The sequence below is a fragment of the Hemiscyllium ocellatum genome, chromosome 44 (genome assembly GCF_020745735.1).
Source record: "Hemiscyllium ocellatum isolate sHemOce1 chromosome 44, sHemOce1.pat.X.cur, whole genome shotgun sequence".
Classification (NCBI taxonomy): Eukaryota; Metazoa; Chordata; class Chondrichthyes; order Orectolobiformes; family Hemiscylliidae; genus Hemiscyllium; species Hemiscyllium ocellatum.
The window spans coordinates 5,876,408-5,893,307 of NC_083444.1; the positions used below are offsets into that span (position 1 = coordinate 5,876,408).

Consider the following 16,900-nt stretch of genomic DNA (forward strand, 5'->3'; position numbering starts at 1 on the left):
GGGGAGTGTGAGATTGTATGTGTGTGTCTGTGTGTGTGTGGGGGGAGTGTGAGATTGTGTGTGGGGGTGTGTGTGAGATTGTGTGTGTGTGGGGGGTGTGTGTGAGATTGTGTGTGTGTGGGGGGGTGTGTGAGATTGTGTGTGGGGGGTGTGTGGGGGTGGAGTGTGAGATTGTGTGTGTGTGTGGGGGGAGTGTGAGATTGTGTCTGTGTGTGTGCAGAGGGGAGTGTGAGATTTTATGTGTGTGGGGGGGAGTGTGAGATTGTGTGTGTGTGTGTGCAGGGGTGGGTGTGAGATTGTGTGTGTGTGTGTGTGTGTGTGGGGGAGTGTGAGATTGTGTGTGTGGGGGTGGAGTGTGAGATTGGGTGTGTGTGTGCAAGGGGGAGTGTGAGATTGTATGTGTGTGGGGGGAGTGTGAGATTGTGTGTGTGTGTGGGGGGGGAGTGTGAGATTGTGTGTGTGTGTGGGGGGTGTGTGAGATTGTGTGTGGGGATGGAGTGTGAGATTGTGTGTGGGGGGGAGTGTGAGATTGTGTGTGTGGGGGTGTGGGGGGTGCGAGTGTGAGATTGTGTGTGGGGGGGAGTGTGAGATTGTGTGTCTGTGTGTGTGTGGGAGGGGGGAGTGTGAGATTGTGTGTGTGGGAGGGAGTGTGAGATTGTGTGTGTGTGTGGGAGGGAGTGTGAGATTGTGTGTGGGAGGGGGGTGTGTGAGATTGTGTGTGGGAGGGGGGTGTGTGAGATTGTGTGTGTGGGAGGGGGGAGTGTGAGATTGTGTGTGTGGGAGGGGGGAGTGTGAGATTGTGTGTGGGAGGGGGGTGTGTGAGATTGTGTGTGTGGGAGGGGGGTGTGTGAGATTGTGTGTGTGGGAGGGGGGAGTGTGAGATTGTGTGTGGGAGGGGGGAGTGTGAGATTGTGTGTGGGAGGGGGGAGTGTGAGATTGGGTGTGGGGGGCGAGTGTGAGATTGTGTGGGGGGGGCGAGTGTGAGATTGTGTGTGTGTGTGGGAGGGAGTGTGATATTGTGTGTGTTGGGGGGGGAGTGTGAGATTGTGTGGGTGGGAGTGTGTGTGTGTGTGTGTGTGGGGTGGGGGTTGAGTGTGAGGTGTGTGTGTGGGGTGTGTGAGTGTGAGATTGTGTGTGTGTTTGTGTGAGAGTGTGTGTGTGTCGGGTGGGGTGTGTGTGTGTGTGTGTAAGTGTGAGATTTTGTGTGTGTATGTGTCTGTGTGTGTGTTGGGGTGTGGGCGGTGTGTGTGTGTGTCGGGTGGTGTGTGTGTGTGTGTGTGTGTGTAAGTGTGAGATTTTGTGTGTGTATGTGTCTGTGTGTGTGTGTTGGGGTGTGGGCGGTGTGTGTGTGTGTGTGTCGGGTGGTGTGTGTGTGTGTGTGTAAGTGTGAGATTTTGTGTGTGTATGTGTCTGTGTGTGTGTGTTGGGGTGTGGGCGGTGTGTGTGTGTGTGTGTGTGTGTGTCGGGTGGTGTGTGTGTGTGTGTGTGTAAGTGTGAGATTTTGTGTGTGTATGTGTCTGTGTGTGTGTGTTGGGGTGTGGGCGGTGTGTGTGTGTGTGTGTGTGTGTGGGTGGTGTGTGTGTGTGTGTGTAAGTGTGAGATTTTGTGTGTGTATGTGTCTGTGTGTGTGTGTTGGGGTGTGGGCGGTGAGTGTGAGTGTGTGTGTGTGTGTGTGTGTGTATTGTATTCAGATGATACAGTAAAGCTGTGCGGTGCAGTGGGATGAACCGGTCTGGGTCAGGGCCTTTGGGGGTGTGGGGTGTTGGGGTGTGGGGGTGTTGGGGTGTTGGGGTGTGGGGTGTTGGGGTGTGGGGTGTGGGGTGTTGGGGTGTGGGGGTGTGGGGTGTTGTGGGTGTGGGGGGGTGTGGGGGTGTGGGGTGTTGGGGTGTGGGGTGTTGGGGTGGGAGGAGTCTGGTGATTTAACCCTTTCAACTCCTGACATATCACGGTGACCATCCCCAAGTCAATAATGCAGGTGTGAGCGGGCGTGAGAAACATCTTCCACATGGGAGCCTCACCAACCCGCTCACTGTCAGACCCGGTGTCTCCAAGCTCAGAGGAAGGGACACACCACTGTACCTTCCAGCCCTAAACCTGCTGCAGCAGCAGCCTGACATCGTCATCAAACGCCAGTCACTTTAAAGAGGGTGGGGTGGCGTGCAGGGAGAGAGGGCTTTGAGGAGTGGGGGGGGGTTCTCCACAGAGTGGAGCCCTTAGCAACCTGATGGCCAATGGCAGAGGGATGGCCATGAGGCCGGAATGGGAGGAGGCTGGGAGTTGAGGCTGAGGGGGGTGTAGGGCAGAGGGGGTTTGAGGGAAGGAACAAGAATCGCCAGAATAAGTGTTGTGCCGACTCACGGAGAATTCTCGGCGCAGGTCGAGGCTGTTCGGCCCATCTGCTTTATTCCAGTATCCACGAGCGAAGGATAGGCTGGGATATAATTTCTTGGGAGGTTGGGAGGCTTCAGGGGCATCGATAAGGTCAATGGTGAAGGTACGTGTGTGGAATGAGCTGCCAGAGGATGTGGTGGAGGCTGGGACAATTAAGAGGCATTTGGATGGGTATATGAATAGGAAGGGTTTGGAGGGATAGGGGCCAGGTGGGCCTAGATTGGGTTGGGATATCTGGTCGGCATGGACGGGGTTGGGCCGAAGGGTCTGTTTCCGTTCTGTGCAGCCCTACGTTTCCACGATTAGTCCGAATGCCAGAAAATTCCCAAGGAATGGGAAACCAGCTTCTGCCAGGCCACGGGATTCCAGTTCAAGGAGTTTTCACATCTGCTGCTGCTGCTGGGGCGAATCCGATCTTGGAAATCCTTCGGCCCAGTGAAAGAGCCAAAGTCTGCGTTTCCACGTAACTGCTTCTGTACAGAAGGCGGGAGAAACTCAGCGGGTCTACTCAGAGAGAGAGAGAGAGAGAAACGGAGTTAGTGTTTCAACTCCTAGAGGCACGAGACTCCAGACGTGACCTCTGCGTCTCCCTCAGTTGCTACCAGACTCTCTCCAGGGTTATCTGTCCCTTGTTTCGGGTCTGCAGCCTCCCACAGTATTTTGCTTTGAATTAAAACGCGAACAGAGAAAAAAAACATTTGCAATTTTCAAAATATTCGTTTCTGGTTTGAGGGCCTAACTGGTTGTGCGTCTGGCGTCAAGCGAAGGCCAGACTAGGTAAGGGTTAGAGACAGAATAAAACTGCAAATAACAACCGACAGGCAGGAGGCTGGAAGAACCAGGGGGTGGGGAAGTCGACATTTTGGGGTGTAACCCTTCTCCAGGACTGGGGGTGGATGTGAAGGGGGGGGGGCTGCAGATAAAGGGGGTGGCGGGGTCAGGGTGGTGAAGTGGGGATAGGTGAGGACAGGTAGAGGGTATGACCTGGTTGGCCTATGGGAGGAATGGGGGGGAGGAGGGGCTGGGAAGGGAGTTGAGGGATGGGGAGGGAGGTTATTTGCAGTTGGAGGACACAGCGTTGGGTCCTCCAGGCGGAAGATGAGGTGTTGTTCCTCCCACTTGCGGTTGTGGCAGTGGAAGGAGGCTGAGGGTGGTCCGGTCAGAAAGGGAGTGGGAAGGAGGGGGGGAATTGAAATGGGCGGGTGACTGGGAGGTCCGGTTGGCCCCTACAGGCCCAGCTGAGGTGCTTGGTGAACAGTGGCCTAAGTTTGGTCTCCCCGATGTAGGGGAAACCACACCGGCAGCAGCTGAGGCCTCTTCTCTGAGTTTACTGCATCTTGTAGTATTTACCCCTCAAGTCTTTTACAAATCTTTCTCCCCTCATCTTAAAAAGAGTCTTAAAATTGCCCATCCTAAGGAAAAGACACCTTACCTCTGCCTCTCATGATTTTATAAATCTCTATAAGGTCAACTTCCTACATTCCAATGAAAAACATCCCGGCCTATCCAGCCTCCCCTTATAACCCAAACCCTCCATACCCTGGTAAATCTCTCGGGAATCCTCTCCAGTTTAATAATATCCTTCCTATAACAGGGTGACCAGAACTGGACACAGTTCTCCAGAACAGGCCTCTCCAATGTCCTGTACCACCTCAACATGACGCCCCAACTCCTGTACTCAAAGGGCTGGGCAATGAAGGTTAAAATGCCTTCATAACCACTCCCTCTGTATCTGAACGTCCACCAGAGAGAGAGAGAGAAAGTCCCAGGTTCACGCGTCCTCTGTAGGACTGCAACAGTGCAGCCTTCCCCCAGTACTGCACTGGGGGAGTGTGAGGACTGCAGATGCTGGAAATCAGAGTCTAGATTCGAGCAGTGCTGAGGAAGGGCTTTTGCCCGAAAGGTCGATTTTTCTTCTCATCGGATGCTGCCTGACCTGCTGTGCTTTTCCAGCACCGCTCTAATCTAGACTGGGGAGTGTGACCCTACTTTATAGCCTCAAGACCCTACAGCGGGAGTTGAACTCCAACTCGGGGGTCAGAGGATTCACCTCCTGAACCACAGGAGGATTCCTGCTGTATCCAACCCGAACACAAAGACGTTGGATCTGAAAAACCCAACCTCCTGCCTCGCAGAAGCTTGCAATACCTGTCACTAATACCCTCGGTCTTAAACAGCACGTTAACGATCTGGCTTGGAGGACGTGGACCAGTTAAACTCACAGTAAACAGACAGAAACCTTCCCGATGGTGAAATCTTTCTGAGTCATACAAATCAACAGTAAATATTTGCTTACACACATCTCCCAACTAACTTCTAACTCCTGCCAACTCTGCTGGCTCCTCCCTTTTCCAAGAGGTGTCCGAAGGTGGACGTATCTCTTTTCGAAGGCAAACAAACACACAGCATTCTCACTCTCTATAAAGGAAGGGGATGATCCCAGTGGTATTACCATTAACCTAGAGATGAAGGTCTTCGTCCTGCAGAACCTGGGTTTGAATCAGATATTGGAACCAAAAACCAATTGGAGATGTTTCAGAAGAGATTTACCGGGATTGGAAGTTTTGGGTTATAAGGAGAGGCTGGATAGGCCGGGATTTCTTTCAGCTAAGCAGATGCTGGAGATTAGAGTCAAGATTAGTGTGGGGCTGGAAAAACACAGCAGGTCAGGCAGCATCTGAGGAGCAGGAGAATCGATGTTTTGAGCATAAGCCCTTCATCAGGAATGAGGCTGGGAGACTCCAGGTTGGAGAGATAAACAGACACTTTTCACTGGAGTGTAGGAGGTTTGAGAGGTGACCTTTATAGAGGTTTATAAAATCATGAAGCCTGTAGATGTAGGTGTCCTTTCCCTGGGGTGGGGGATTTAAATACCAGGGGGCATATTTTTATGGTGAGAGAGGAGGTTTTTCAAAAGATATGAGGCGTAATTATTTTACACAGAGAGGGGTTCGTGTGTGGAGTGAACATCCTGGGGCAGTGGTGGATGTCGGGACAGTGACAATGTGTGAAAGATATTTCGATAAGTCCGCAAAGAGGGAAGGTTTGGAGGGATATGAGCCAGGAGCAGGCAGGTGGGAACTAGTTTAGTTTGGGATTATGGATTGGATGGGGAGGCAGGGTTTAGTATAATCTTTTCACATCCTCTCTCTCTCTCTCTCTCTCTCTCTCTCTGTCTCTCTGTCCCCTTCAGGAAGCCAAGATTACTGCAATGGTGCACATTGAGTGTCCTATGGATGTCCGTGGTGATTCTCATGGCGATCGGATTGGCGATCCAGACATTAGGCATCACAGAAAAGAAAAGGTGACCCTCGGTCTCGTTTCACCGTGGCGCGGGCGGTGGTTCAGACCTAACGTCTGCAGTCACTGAAAGGCAAAAACATTCTTGTCATCAGGACCAACACAAGAATGCCATGTCGCCGGCAATCACAACAGTGTACGCCGCAGGAGGAACAGGGGACAGGCTCGTTTGAAATTTGGCACTCTTGCGTTTGTTCTGATGAACAGTTTTGGCAAAGTTTAAGTTCGTCAATACGAGTGACTTGTTAACATCTAAATGCTGAACATTAACGCGTGTTTACGTTCTTCACGAGAAAGAGGTAACTTGAACACAGCCATTTAGAAACTCTACAGTGTGGAAGCAGGCCATTCAGCCCATTGAGTCCACACTGATCCTCTGATGAGTATCCCACCCCCAACCCGATAACGCTTCATTCCCATGGCCAATCCACCCGAATCTGCACATCCCTGGGCACTATGGGACAATTTAGCACGGCCAATCCACCCTAACCTGCACATCCCTGGGCACTATGGACAAATTCCCATGGCCCATCCACCCTAACCTGTACATCTTTGGACTGTGGGAGGAAACCCACGCAGACACGGAGAGAATGTACAAACTCCACACAGACAGTCGCCCGAGGCTGGAATTGAACCCAGGTTCCTGGCGCTGGGAGGCAGCAGCGCTAACCACTGAGACACCGTGCCCTCATAGTTTTATAAACCTCTATAAGGTCACCCCTCAGCCTCTGATGCTCCAGGGAAAACAGCCCCAGCCTGTTCAGCCTCTCCCTGTAGCTCAAACTCTCCAACCCTGGCAACATCCTTGTAAATCTTTTCTGAACCCTTTCAGGTTTCACAACATCTTTCCGATAGGAAGGAGACCAGAATTGCACGCAATATTCCAACAGTGGCCTAACCAATGTCCTGTACAGCCGCAACATGACCTCCCATCTCCTGTACTCAATACTCTGACCAATAAAGGAAAGCATCCCAAACGCCTTCTTCACTATCCTATCTACCTGCGACTCCACTTTCAAGGAGCTATGAACCTGCACTCCAAGGTCTCTTTGTTCAGCAGCACTCCCTAGGACCTTACCATTAAGTGTATAAGTCCTGCTAAGATTTGCTTTCCCAAAATGCAGCACCTCACATTTATCTGAATTAAACTCCATCTGCCATTTCTCAGCCCATTGGCCCATCTGGTCCAGATCCTGTTGTAATCTGAGGTAACCCTCTTCGCTGTCCACTACACCTCCAATTTTGGTGTCACCTGCAAACTGACTAACTGTACCTCTTATGCTCGCATCCAAATCGTTTATATAAATCAAAAGAGAAAATGCTGGAAAATCTCAGCAGATCTGGCAGCATCTGTAAGGAGAGAAAAAGTGAGCTGACGTTTTGACCCTTTGTGTATGTAAATGATTGAGTAAGTGGGCCTGATGTCAAAGATTTTTTTTGTTTGTTCTGGGCGCCCTGCCTCAGAATGGGTTCCCCTCCATCAACTGCTTTGATCACCTTCAACATTTAATCATTGATAACGAACTACGTACCAAGTGGAGATAGTGTGAACGTGGTACTGTTATTGCAGTCAGACTGATGCCCGGGGAACACTACGGCAGCTTTTTTTTTTGGAAATTATATTCAACTCATAAATCCACAAAATGAAGAGAGGGCAACGACCATCAATTGCTGTAAATAACTCCATTGAGTCGCGCAGCACAGCAAAGGCCCTTCGGCCCGTTCAGACCTTACCAACCTATCTGCACTAATCCCCCTCACCAGCGATTGGCCCACCAAACGACATTTTAGGTGTTCACCGACACATGGTTTAAAGGCTGGAAGGACTCTCATCTCCCAGATGCGCTGGAGTTGGGGGGGGGGATTTAGCTCACTTGGCTGGATGACTGGTTTGGGATGTAGAGTGATCCCAACGTCGTGGGTTCGGTTCCCACACCCAACTCCCCCCCAAACCTCTCCCCTTGCCGAAGGGCGTCGTAACCCTCACGTTAAGCCTCCATGGGTCATCTCCTGCTATTCAGGGCTCTCTCACACCAAGGCAACACCATCCCCTAATGAGGGCACAGCGCTGCCTTACATCAGGTTATCATTCGCCCAGAAAAGCAGAGAGATGCCCACACCAGGGAGAGATGGAAATCTCCCCTCCTTACCCTCTCTGGTCTACATGTGCCTCCAGAACCACAGCCAATGTGGTTCACTCTGAAATACCCTCCAAAATGGCACCTAGTGAGACAGGGGGGCAATTAGGTATGGCCTCATCCAGCAATACCCATGAGCAAGAGGGACCCTCGGGCAACTGTCTGTGTGAGTTTGCACATTCTCCTTGAGTCAGCGAGATTTCCTTCAGGTACTCCGGTTTCCTCCCACAGTCCAAAGGTGTGCAGGTTAGGGTGGATTGGCCGTGTTAAATTGTCCCATAATGCCCAGGGATGTGCAGGTTAGGGTGGATTGGCAGTGCTAAATTGTCCCATAGTGCCCAGGGATGTGCAGGTTAGGGTGGATTGGCCGTGCTAAATTGTCCCATAGTGCCCAGGGATGTGCAGGTTAGGGTGGATCAGCCGTGATAAATTGTCCCATAGTGCCCAGGGATGTGCAGGTTAGGGTGGATCGGCCGTGCTAAATTGTCCCATAGTGCCCAGGGATGTGCAGGTTAGGGTGGATCGGCCGTGCTAAATTGTCCCATAGTGCCCAGGGATGTGCAGGTTAGGGTGGATTGGCCGTGATAAATTGTCCCATAGTGCCCAGGGATGTGCAGGTTAGGGTGGGTCGGCCGTGCTAAATTGTCCCATAGTGCCCAGGGATGTGCAGGTTAGGGTGGATTGGCCGTGCTAAATTGTCCCATAGTGCCCAGGGATGTGCAGGTTAGGGTGGATTGGCCGTGATAAATTGTCCCATAGTGCCCAGGGATGTGCAGGTTAGGGTGGATTGGCCGTGATAAATTGTCCCATAGTGCCCAGGGATGTGCAGGTTAGGGTGGATCGGCCGTGCTAAATTGTCCCATAGTGCCCAGGGATGTGCGGGTTTGGGTGGGTCGGCCGTGCTAAATTGTCCCATAGTGCCCAGGGATGTGCAGGTTAGGGTGGGTTGCCGGGTGACAGGGACAGGGGGTGGGTAAGGGCGGGATGCTCTCTCGAGGGCCATTCTGGACTCAGTGGGCCGCATGCCTTGCTTCCGCACTGTCGGGATTCTACGAAACCTTGAAAGGTTGCAAATCCTGATTGGCGATGTTCCTGGCGATATGTGACCGATTATTTCCCAAACCCTCAGCTGGTAGATCATTTAGTTTTGTTCTTGTAGCTTTGACAATGAGTGCCCAGTTCATACACGCCGCAAGGGGTTTTTTGGCCTGTTTGCTCAACGTCAGAGACAGGAGGTCAATCCTTAATCCGGAGAGTCTCCAGGACAATCCCGAAGGATTGGCACAGCCACTGCCTCGAGCCCTCGTGGTTACAGATCTGTGTTCCTGCAGGAATCCATCCAAGAATGGGAATGCCGAGCGTTTCTCTCCTGCAGCGATTGGTGTGTCAGGCGTCATTGTGGTTTAGTGTTGTTGTTGTTGAATGGAGATCTGCAGAGGGGGAGGGGGGAGAGGAACCAGGGGAGAGAGGTGGGGAAGGGAGTGGGGGAAGGTGAGAGAGAGGAGGGGAAGGGAAGGGAGTGGGGGAAGGTGAGGGAGAGGAGGGGAAGGGGAAAGGGAGTGGGGGAAGGTGGGAGAGAGGAGGGGAAGGGAAGAGGGAGTGGGGGAAGGTGGGGAGAGGAGGGAGGGAGAGGGAAGGGGAAGGTGAGAGAGGAGGGGAAGGGGAAAGGGAGTGGGGGAAGGTGAGGGAGAGGAGGGGAAGGGGAAAGGGAGTGGGGTCAGTGGGGAGGGACAGGGAAATGATCAGCCGATGTCTGCTGATCCTTGAAAGGGTCCAGAAAAAGATTTACAAGGATGTTGCCAGGGTTGGAGGGTCTGAGCTACAGGGAGAGGCTGAACAGGCTGGGGCTGTTTTCCCTGGAGCGTCGGAGGCTGAGGGGTGACCTTATCGAGGTTTATAAAATCATGAGGGGCATGGATAGGGTAAATAAATTTTCCCTGGGGTGGGGGAACTAGAGGGCATAGGTTTAGGGTGAGAGGGGAAAGATATAAAAGAGACCTAAGGGGCAACTTTTTCACACAGAGGGTGGTATGTGTATGGAATGAGCTGCCAGAGGATGTGGTGGAGGCTGGTACAGTTACATTTAAGAGGCATCTGGAAGGGATTATGAATAGGAAGGGTTTGGAGGGATATGGGCCGGGTGCTGGCAGGTGGGACTAGATTGGGTTGGGATATCTGGTCGGCATGGACAGGTTGGGCCGAAGGGTCTGTTTCCATGCTGTACATCTCTATGACTGAATCAGCTTCCAATTTCCCACATTTGTGTTGCCATGGAGACCGCATCGGTGATGTGGATCAAAGCCGTCTGGTTCACTCACGTCCTTTAGTGGGGGGTGGGGGAGATCTGCCCTCCTTACCCCGGTCTGGCCTGCACGGGACTCCAGGCCGACAGAGATGTTCCTGACTCAGCGCCGCCCGCAGAGACAGTCCCAGAAGGGATCAGGAGCCGTTCGGGAACGTGTAGTCTTCCAGCGAGGCCCACTCTCTCCTCTGCTCCCTCCCTGTAACCCCTTGAGAATTCCAAACGCTAACATCGCCCGGGACAGGAAATCCCCCTCCCCCACCGACTGTACCGCAGCAACAAAACCGGGACGCTAATTAAATCGAACCTTTCTCCAGGATGACCTCGGATCAGCGGGAGCAGTCTCGGGGTTTGACGATGAATCCCCGCAGTGAAGAAGTGCATCCGCGGAAATCCTGCCAGCCCAAGACCCACGTGATGTTCCTGAAGACGCACAAGACGGCCAGCAGTACCATCCTGAACATCCTGTACCGCTTCGGAGAGGCGAGAAACTTGATGTTCGCCCTGCCCAACTCCTACCAGTTTGGCTACCCCTTCCTGTTCAGTACCAGGAAGATTAAATACTACAGTCCCACAAAGCTGCAGGAATACCACATCATATGCAACCACATGAGGTTCTTCCGACCACAGGTAGGTGGCAATAATAGCGGCGTGGTGGTGTTACTGCTGGACGCCCCCCAGCTCCAAATCCCGGCACGATGGAACCTGGATTCCATTTTTAAGAGGAATCAAGATGGCGGCTCAGTGGTTAGCGCTGCTGCCTCACGGCACTGGGTAAGCTCCCACCCTTGGGAGAATGTCCGTGTGGAGCGTGCACATTCTTAGATCACTGACAGTGTGGAAACAGGCCTTCGGCCCAACAAGTCCACACCGACCCGCCGAAGCGCAACCCACCCAGACCCATTCCCCTACTACGGGCATTTGAGCACGGCCAATTCACCTAACCTGCACGTTTACAGTCCCCGTGGCTTTCCTCCAGTTCCATCCCACAGTCCAAAGATGTGCAGGTTAGGGTGGATTGGCCGTGCTAAATTGTCCCACAGTGCCCAGGGATGTGCAGGTTAAGGTGGATTGGCCGTGCTAAATTGTCCCATAGTGCCCAGGGATGTGCAGGTTAAGGTGGATTGGCCGTGCTAAATTGTCCCATAGTGTCCAGGGATATGCAGGTTAGGGTGGATTGGCCATGCTAAATTGTCCCATAGTGCCCAGGGATGTGCAGGTTAGGGTGGATTGGCCGTGCTAAATTGTCCCATATTGCCCAGGGATGTGCAGGTTAGGGTGGATTGGCCGTGCTAAATTGTCCCATAGTGCCCAGGGATGTGCAGGTTAGGGTGGATTGGCCGTGCTAAATTGTCCCATAGTGCCCAGGGATGTGCAGGTTAGGGTGGATTGGCCGTGCTAAATTGTCCCATAGTGCCCAGGGATGTGCAGGTTAGGGTGGATTGACCGTGCTAAATTGTCCCATAGTGCCCAGGGATGTGCAGGTTAGGGTGGATTGACCGTGCTAAATTGTCCCACCGTGCCCAGGGATGTGCAGGTTAGGGTGGATTGGCCGTGCTAAATTGTCCCATAGTGCCCAGGGATGTGCAGGTTAGGGTGGATTGGCCGTGCTAAATTGTCCCATAGTGTCCAGGGATGTGCAGGTTAGGGTGGACTGGCCATGCTGCACTGTCCCATAGTGCCCAGGGATGTGCAGGTTAGGGTGGATTGGCCGTGCTAAATTGTCCCATAGTGCCCAGGGATGTGCAGGTTAGGGTGGATTGGCCGTGCTAAATTGTCCCATAGTGCCCAGGGATGTGCAGGTTAGGGTGGATTGACCGTGCTAAATTGTCCCATAGTGCCCAGAGATGTGTAGGTTAGGGTGGATTGGCCATACTACACTGTCCCATAGTGCCCAGGGATGTGTAGGTTAGGGTGGATTGACCGTGCTGAATTGTCCCATAGTGCCCAGGGATGTGCAGGTTAGGGTGGATTGACCGTGCTAAATTGTCCCATAGTGCCCAGGGATGTGCAGGTTAGGGTGGATTTGCCATGCTAAATTGTCCCATAGTGTCCAGGGATGTGCAGGTTAAGGTGGATTGGGCGTGCTAAATTGTCCCATAGTGCCCAGGGATGTGCAGGTTAGGGTAGATTTGCCATGCTAAATTGTCCCATAGTGCCCAGGGATGTGCAGGTTAAGGTGGATTGGCCGTGCTAAATTGTCCCATAGTGCCCAGGCATGTGCAGGTAAGGGTGGATTGGCCGTGCTAAATTGTCCCATAGTGTCCAGGGATGTGCAGGTTAGGGTGGATTGGCCGTGCTAAATTGTCCCATAGTGCCCAGGGATGTGCAGGTTGGTGTGGATTGGCCGTGCTAAATTGTCCCATAGTGCCCAGGGATGTGCAGGTTAGGGTGGATTGGCCGTGCTAAATTGTCCCATAGTGCCCAGGGATGTGCAGGTTAGGGTGGATTGGCCGTGCTAAATTGTCCCATAGTGCCCAGGGATGTGCAGGTTAGGGTGGATTGACCGTGCTAAATTGTCCCACCGTGCCCAGGGATGTGCAGGTTGGGGTGGATTGGCCATGCTAAATTGTCCCATAGTGCCCAGGGATGTGCAGGTTAGGGTGGATTGGCCATGCTAAATTGTCCCATAGTGCCCAGGGATGTGCAGATTAGGGTGGATTGGCCGTGCTAAATTGTCCCATAGTGCCCAGGGATGTGCAGGTTAGGGTGGATTGGCCGTGCTAAATTGTCCCATAGTGCCCAGGGATGTGCAGGTTAGGGTGGATTGGCCGTGCTAAATTGTCCCATAGTGCCCAGGGATGTGCAGGTTAGGGTGGATTGGCCGCGCTAAATTGTCCCATAGTGCCCAGGGATGTGCAGGTTAGGGTGGATTGGCCGTGCTAAATTGTCCCATAGTGTCCAGGGATGTGCAGGTTAGTGTGGGTTGGCCGTGCTAAATTGTCCCACGGTGTCCAGGGATGTGCAGGTTAGGGTGGATTGGCCGTGCTAAATTGTCCCATAGTGCCCAGGGATGTGCAGGTTAGGCTGGATTGGCCGTGTCCTATAGTGCCCAGGGATGTGCAGGTTAGGGTGGATTGGCCGTGCTAAATTGTTCCATAGTGCCCAGGGATGTGCAGGTTAGAGTGGGTTGTCCGTGTTAACATGGACCTGATGCTCTTCTTCCGACACTGCAGGGATTTTACGATAAGGTCACCCCTCAGCCTCCGACGTTCCTGTGCGTCCTCTCCCGGTAGCTCAGGCCCTGCGTTCCCAGCAACATCCTTGTGAACGTTTCGTGCAGCCTCGCCAAACCCTTGACCCTTGTCCGTTTGTGGCCTCCATAGGTTGAGAAAGTGATGGCCAAGGGGACCATGTACTTCTCCATCTTGCGGAACCCGGTGACCCTGGCCGAATCGTCCTTCACCTACTACAAGGGCACCAGCTCGGCCTTTAAGAAGGTGGAGTCGCTGGAGCAGTTCCTCAGCGACCCGTGGAGGTATTACTCTGCCCGGGAGCGGGGCAACCAGTACGCCCGCAACCTGATGTGGTTCGATTTTGGCTTCGACCCCAACGCCAACGACACGGCCGACTACGTGGAGCTGGTCCTGAAGGAGATCGGGGCGACCTTCCACCTCATCCTGCTCTCCGAGTACTTCGATGAGTCCATGATCCTGCTCAAGGACGCCCTGTGCTGGGAGTTCGACGACGTCGTGTCCTTCAAGCTGAACTTCCGCAGCAACGTCACGGTGAGGCAGCTGTCGGAGGACGCAACCCGACGGGTGAAGGCCTGGAACGCGTTGGATTGGAAGCTTTATCTCCACTTCAACCGCACCTTCTGGCAGAAGGTGGAGGACTACGGCCTACAGAGGATGAGGAGCGACGTCCTGATCCTGAGGGAAAAGCGCAGGAGGCTGATGGACCTGTGCCTCCAGGGAAGCAGGCCAGTGGACGCCAGCCAAATTGAGGACAAGAACATCAAGCCCTTCCAGTATGGCCGGGCACAGATCATGGGCTATAACCTGAACCCGAATCTGGAGAACAGCACCAGGGAGAAATGTTTACGGATGATCATGCCTGAACTGCAGTACAAGGATCTTCTCGATGCCAAACTGTTCCCGTTGACTCCCACTGTCAAAAGCCTACAGACGCCACGGAAACATTTCTGAGGAGGGGGTGGGTGGGGAGAGGCATGGGCGGCTCCCTGTTGACCGAGGGAAACATCTCGCCTGGTCGTTGGCACCGGGCCGAGAGAAATCTCCCTAAACGCCGCCATCCCTCCTCGCTGCCAATCCCACAATGCCCCCCCGGGGGAGGGCGGCCATGCCAATTCCCGGCCTGCGTCCTGATCTAACGCTTCACTCTTCAGGGTTACCACGGTGGGTGGAGTGCTCAGGTCAAAGGTGTCGCGCGGTCAAAGGCAGCCATCTTGAATCCGTCAGGATGGGGACGCCGGGCTCCACGGGGAGTTGGCAGGGCTGCGCGGAGACAATTTGCCGGCCAGGCCTTGGATGCGGCCCACTTACCCACGCAGGCTAGGGTCTGCCCGCTGTCCTCAGGTTCAGGGTGTCCAGGAGCCGGTCACCCAGAGCGTGGCGACATTTCTAGGGTGAGGCCAGAAAGCGTTGACCGTTTCCGAGAAGGAGGTGGATGTGGTTCTCAGGATCAAAGGGTATTGGGGGTGGGGTGGAGGGGTGGGGGGAGAGGAGAAAGCGGGAATAGGGGACTGAGCTGGATGGTCAGCCACGAGCATATTGAATGGCGGACTGGTCTCCTCGTAGAATCTCTGCAGTGTAGAAAGAAGCTGCTCAACCCAGGTTCAATTCCACCCTCAGGCCACTGTCTGTGGGGAGTTTGCACACTCCTCCCCTACCGTGGGAGAGCAGGCCTCCCTCCGGGTGCTCCGGTCCCCTCCCACAGTCCAAAGACTTGCAGGTTAGGGTGGACTGGCCACGCTGAATTGTCCCGTAGTGTCCAGGGACGTGCAGGTTAAGGTGGGTTAGCCATGGGAAATGCGGGGTTACAGGGTCTGAGTGAGGCACTCCTCAGAGCGTCGGTTTGCACTCGATGGGCCGATTGGCCTGCTTCCACACTGTCGGGGATTCTATGAACGGTCTGGCCCTAATTCTAGAACCCTCCATCAGTGGATGTTGTAAATTTATGCTGCTCTCTTCAATACATTAACAGGAAGAATTCAATCAGATCACCCTGACCCTTCTCCATTCTAGGGAAAACAGGCCTCATCTGTACACGTGTCCTTGAAGCGTTGTGACCACCTCACATGTATGAGCCCTTGTTTTGGTATCTCCCACAAGTGGCCAAAACAACCTTATCCAGCCCCTCCATAATCTCGGAAAGATCCCACTTTGGTCACCTGGCTGCATTTTCTTTTCTGAAGTTGCTGGCCACCTCTCCCTGAGCGATCTAAAGTCCCTTAGCACAGCAGGAGGCTTCTATTTATCCTGGGGCATCACTGGCTGGGCCTAGGCTTTAGTGCCCCATCCCTAATCGCCCCCCCGCCAGGGCAGTTAAGAGCCAATCCCATTGGCTGTGGGTCTAGAGTCAGGTCTGGTACCATTTGGGGAGAGAAATCAGGCTCAACATTTCAGTCAGGCGTAGGCCAGACCAGGTAAGGATGGCAGTTTCCATCCCTGAAGGACATTAGTGAACCAGATGGGGTTTTCCCAACAATGGGTTCACGGTCATCATTAGATTCCGGACTCTTTATTGAATTCCGTGACGGGATTTGAACCCGGGTCTTCGGAACGTTACCTGATTCTCTCAATTAACAGTCAGGTGATAAGGACCACTAGCCTCCCGCGTAGTGATTATGATGTGGAGGTGCCAATGTTGGAGTGGACGGATAAAGTCAAAATGACACCAGGTTATAGGTCAATGGGTTTATTTGGAATCACAAGTTTTCGGAACGCTGTTCTGGTTATCACGGTGAGGAGGCATCTCCCCTGTAGGATACCAGCTAGATTAAAGCTTTCCACACCTTCCTGTCCAACTGTGCAAACCAAAACTGGACCCGATCTGTATTCTCCACTCCCCCTCGCCCCCCCAACCCCAACTTTCAAAACTTGAGCAACAAAGCCTCAACCAATCAGATGGGATGCTGCCTGAACTGCTGTGCTCTTCCAGCACCACTGATCCAGAATCCTCAACCAATCAGAGTTGACTTACTCAACCAATCAGCTCCCTTTTCTCATTCGGTATATATTGTTGCTCACTTTGACGTTTGGCATTCTTGCGTGTGTCCTGATGCTTACGAGAGTTATCAGCCATCCTTTCACAAGGCCTACCCAAGTCCTTTACTCCCACAACTTTGGAAGTTAGAGGGAGTCTTACAGAGCAGGCATAAGTGAGGATTATGTACAGACACATAAAAGAAGAGATTTCACTCGGAATGGTCTGCTCCATAAAAGCGTAGAGCTTAATTAAAAGGGGCAACTATTCTTGACGTCTCAAAGTGTTGAACCCTCGGAGAATGTGAATTTTGATAAGATACAGGATGGTGAAGAGTTAGAACTGGGGGTGGAGGAAACAAAATGTTTTTGGTTTGAATGCAAAACGAAAATGCATTTTTGTTTTGCGGGATGGTGCTCCCCCCAGCAGCAACTTCTGGTTGTGTTTTTGCGTATGTGAAAGGCACTATACAAATGCAAGTCGTCCTATTTATTTCCGTACAGTCACGTTAATACGGGTGTTCTGATTCTCGTTCCGGTTTTGTGTTTGGCAATGGATCGTGGGTTAAAGTTCCTTTTCTCTCTCTCTTTCCCTCTCACAC

At 53.0% G+C, this 16,900-nt stretch overlaps 1 protein-coding gene across 1 annotated transcript in view; it reads left to right on the forward strand.

Moving 5' to 3' along the window:
- The window catches only part of LOC132835308 (galactose-3-O-sulfotransferase 2-like), a 71,779-nt gene extending 57,004 nt beyond the window's left edge, over positions 1-14,775 (forward strand). The window contains exons 2-4 of the mRNA XM_060854745.1: positions 5,585-5,695; positions 10,449-10,761; positions 13,458-14,775. Coding sequence (XP_060710728.1) covers positions 5,585-5,695; positions 10,449-10,761; positions 13,458-14,279 — 1,246 coding nt within the window. The 3' untranslated portion in view covers positions 14,280-14,775. The remainder of the gene's footprint in view (positions 1-5,584; positions 5,696-10,448; positions 10,762-13,457) is intronic.
- Positions 14,776-16,900: the final 2,125 nt, after the last annotated feature.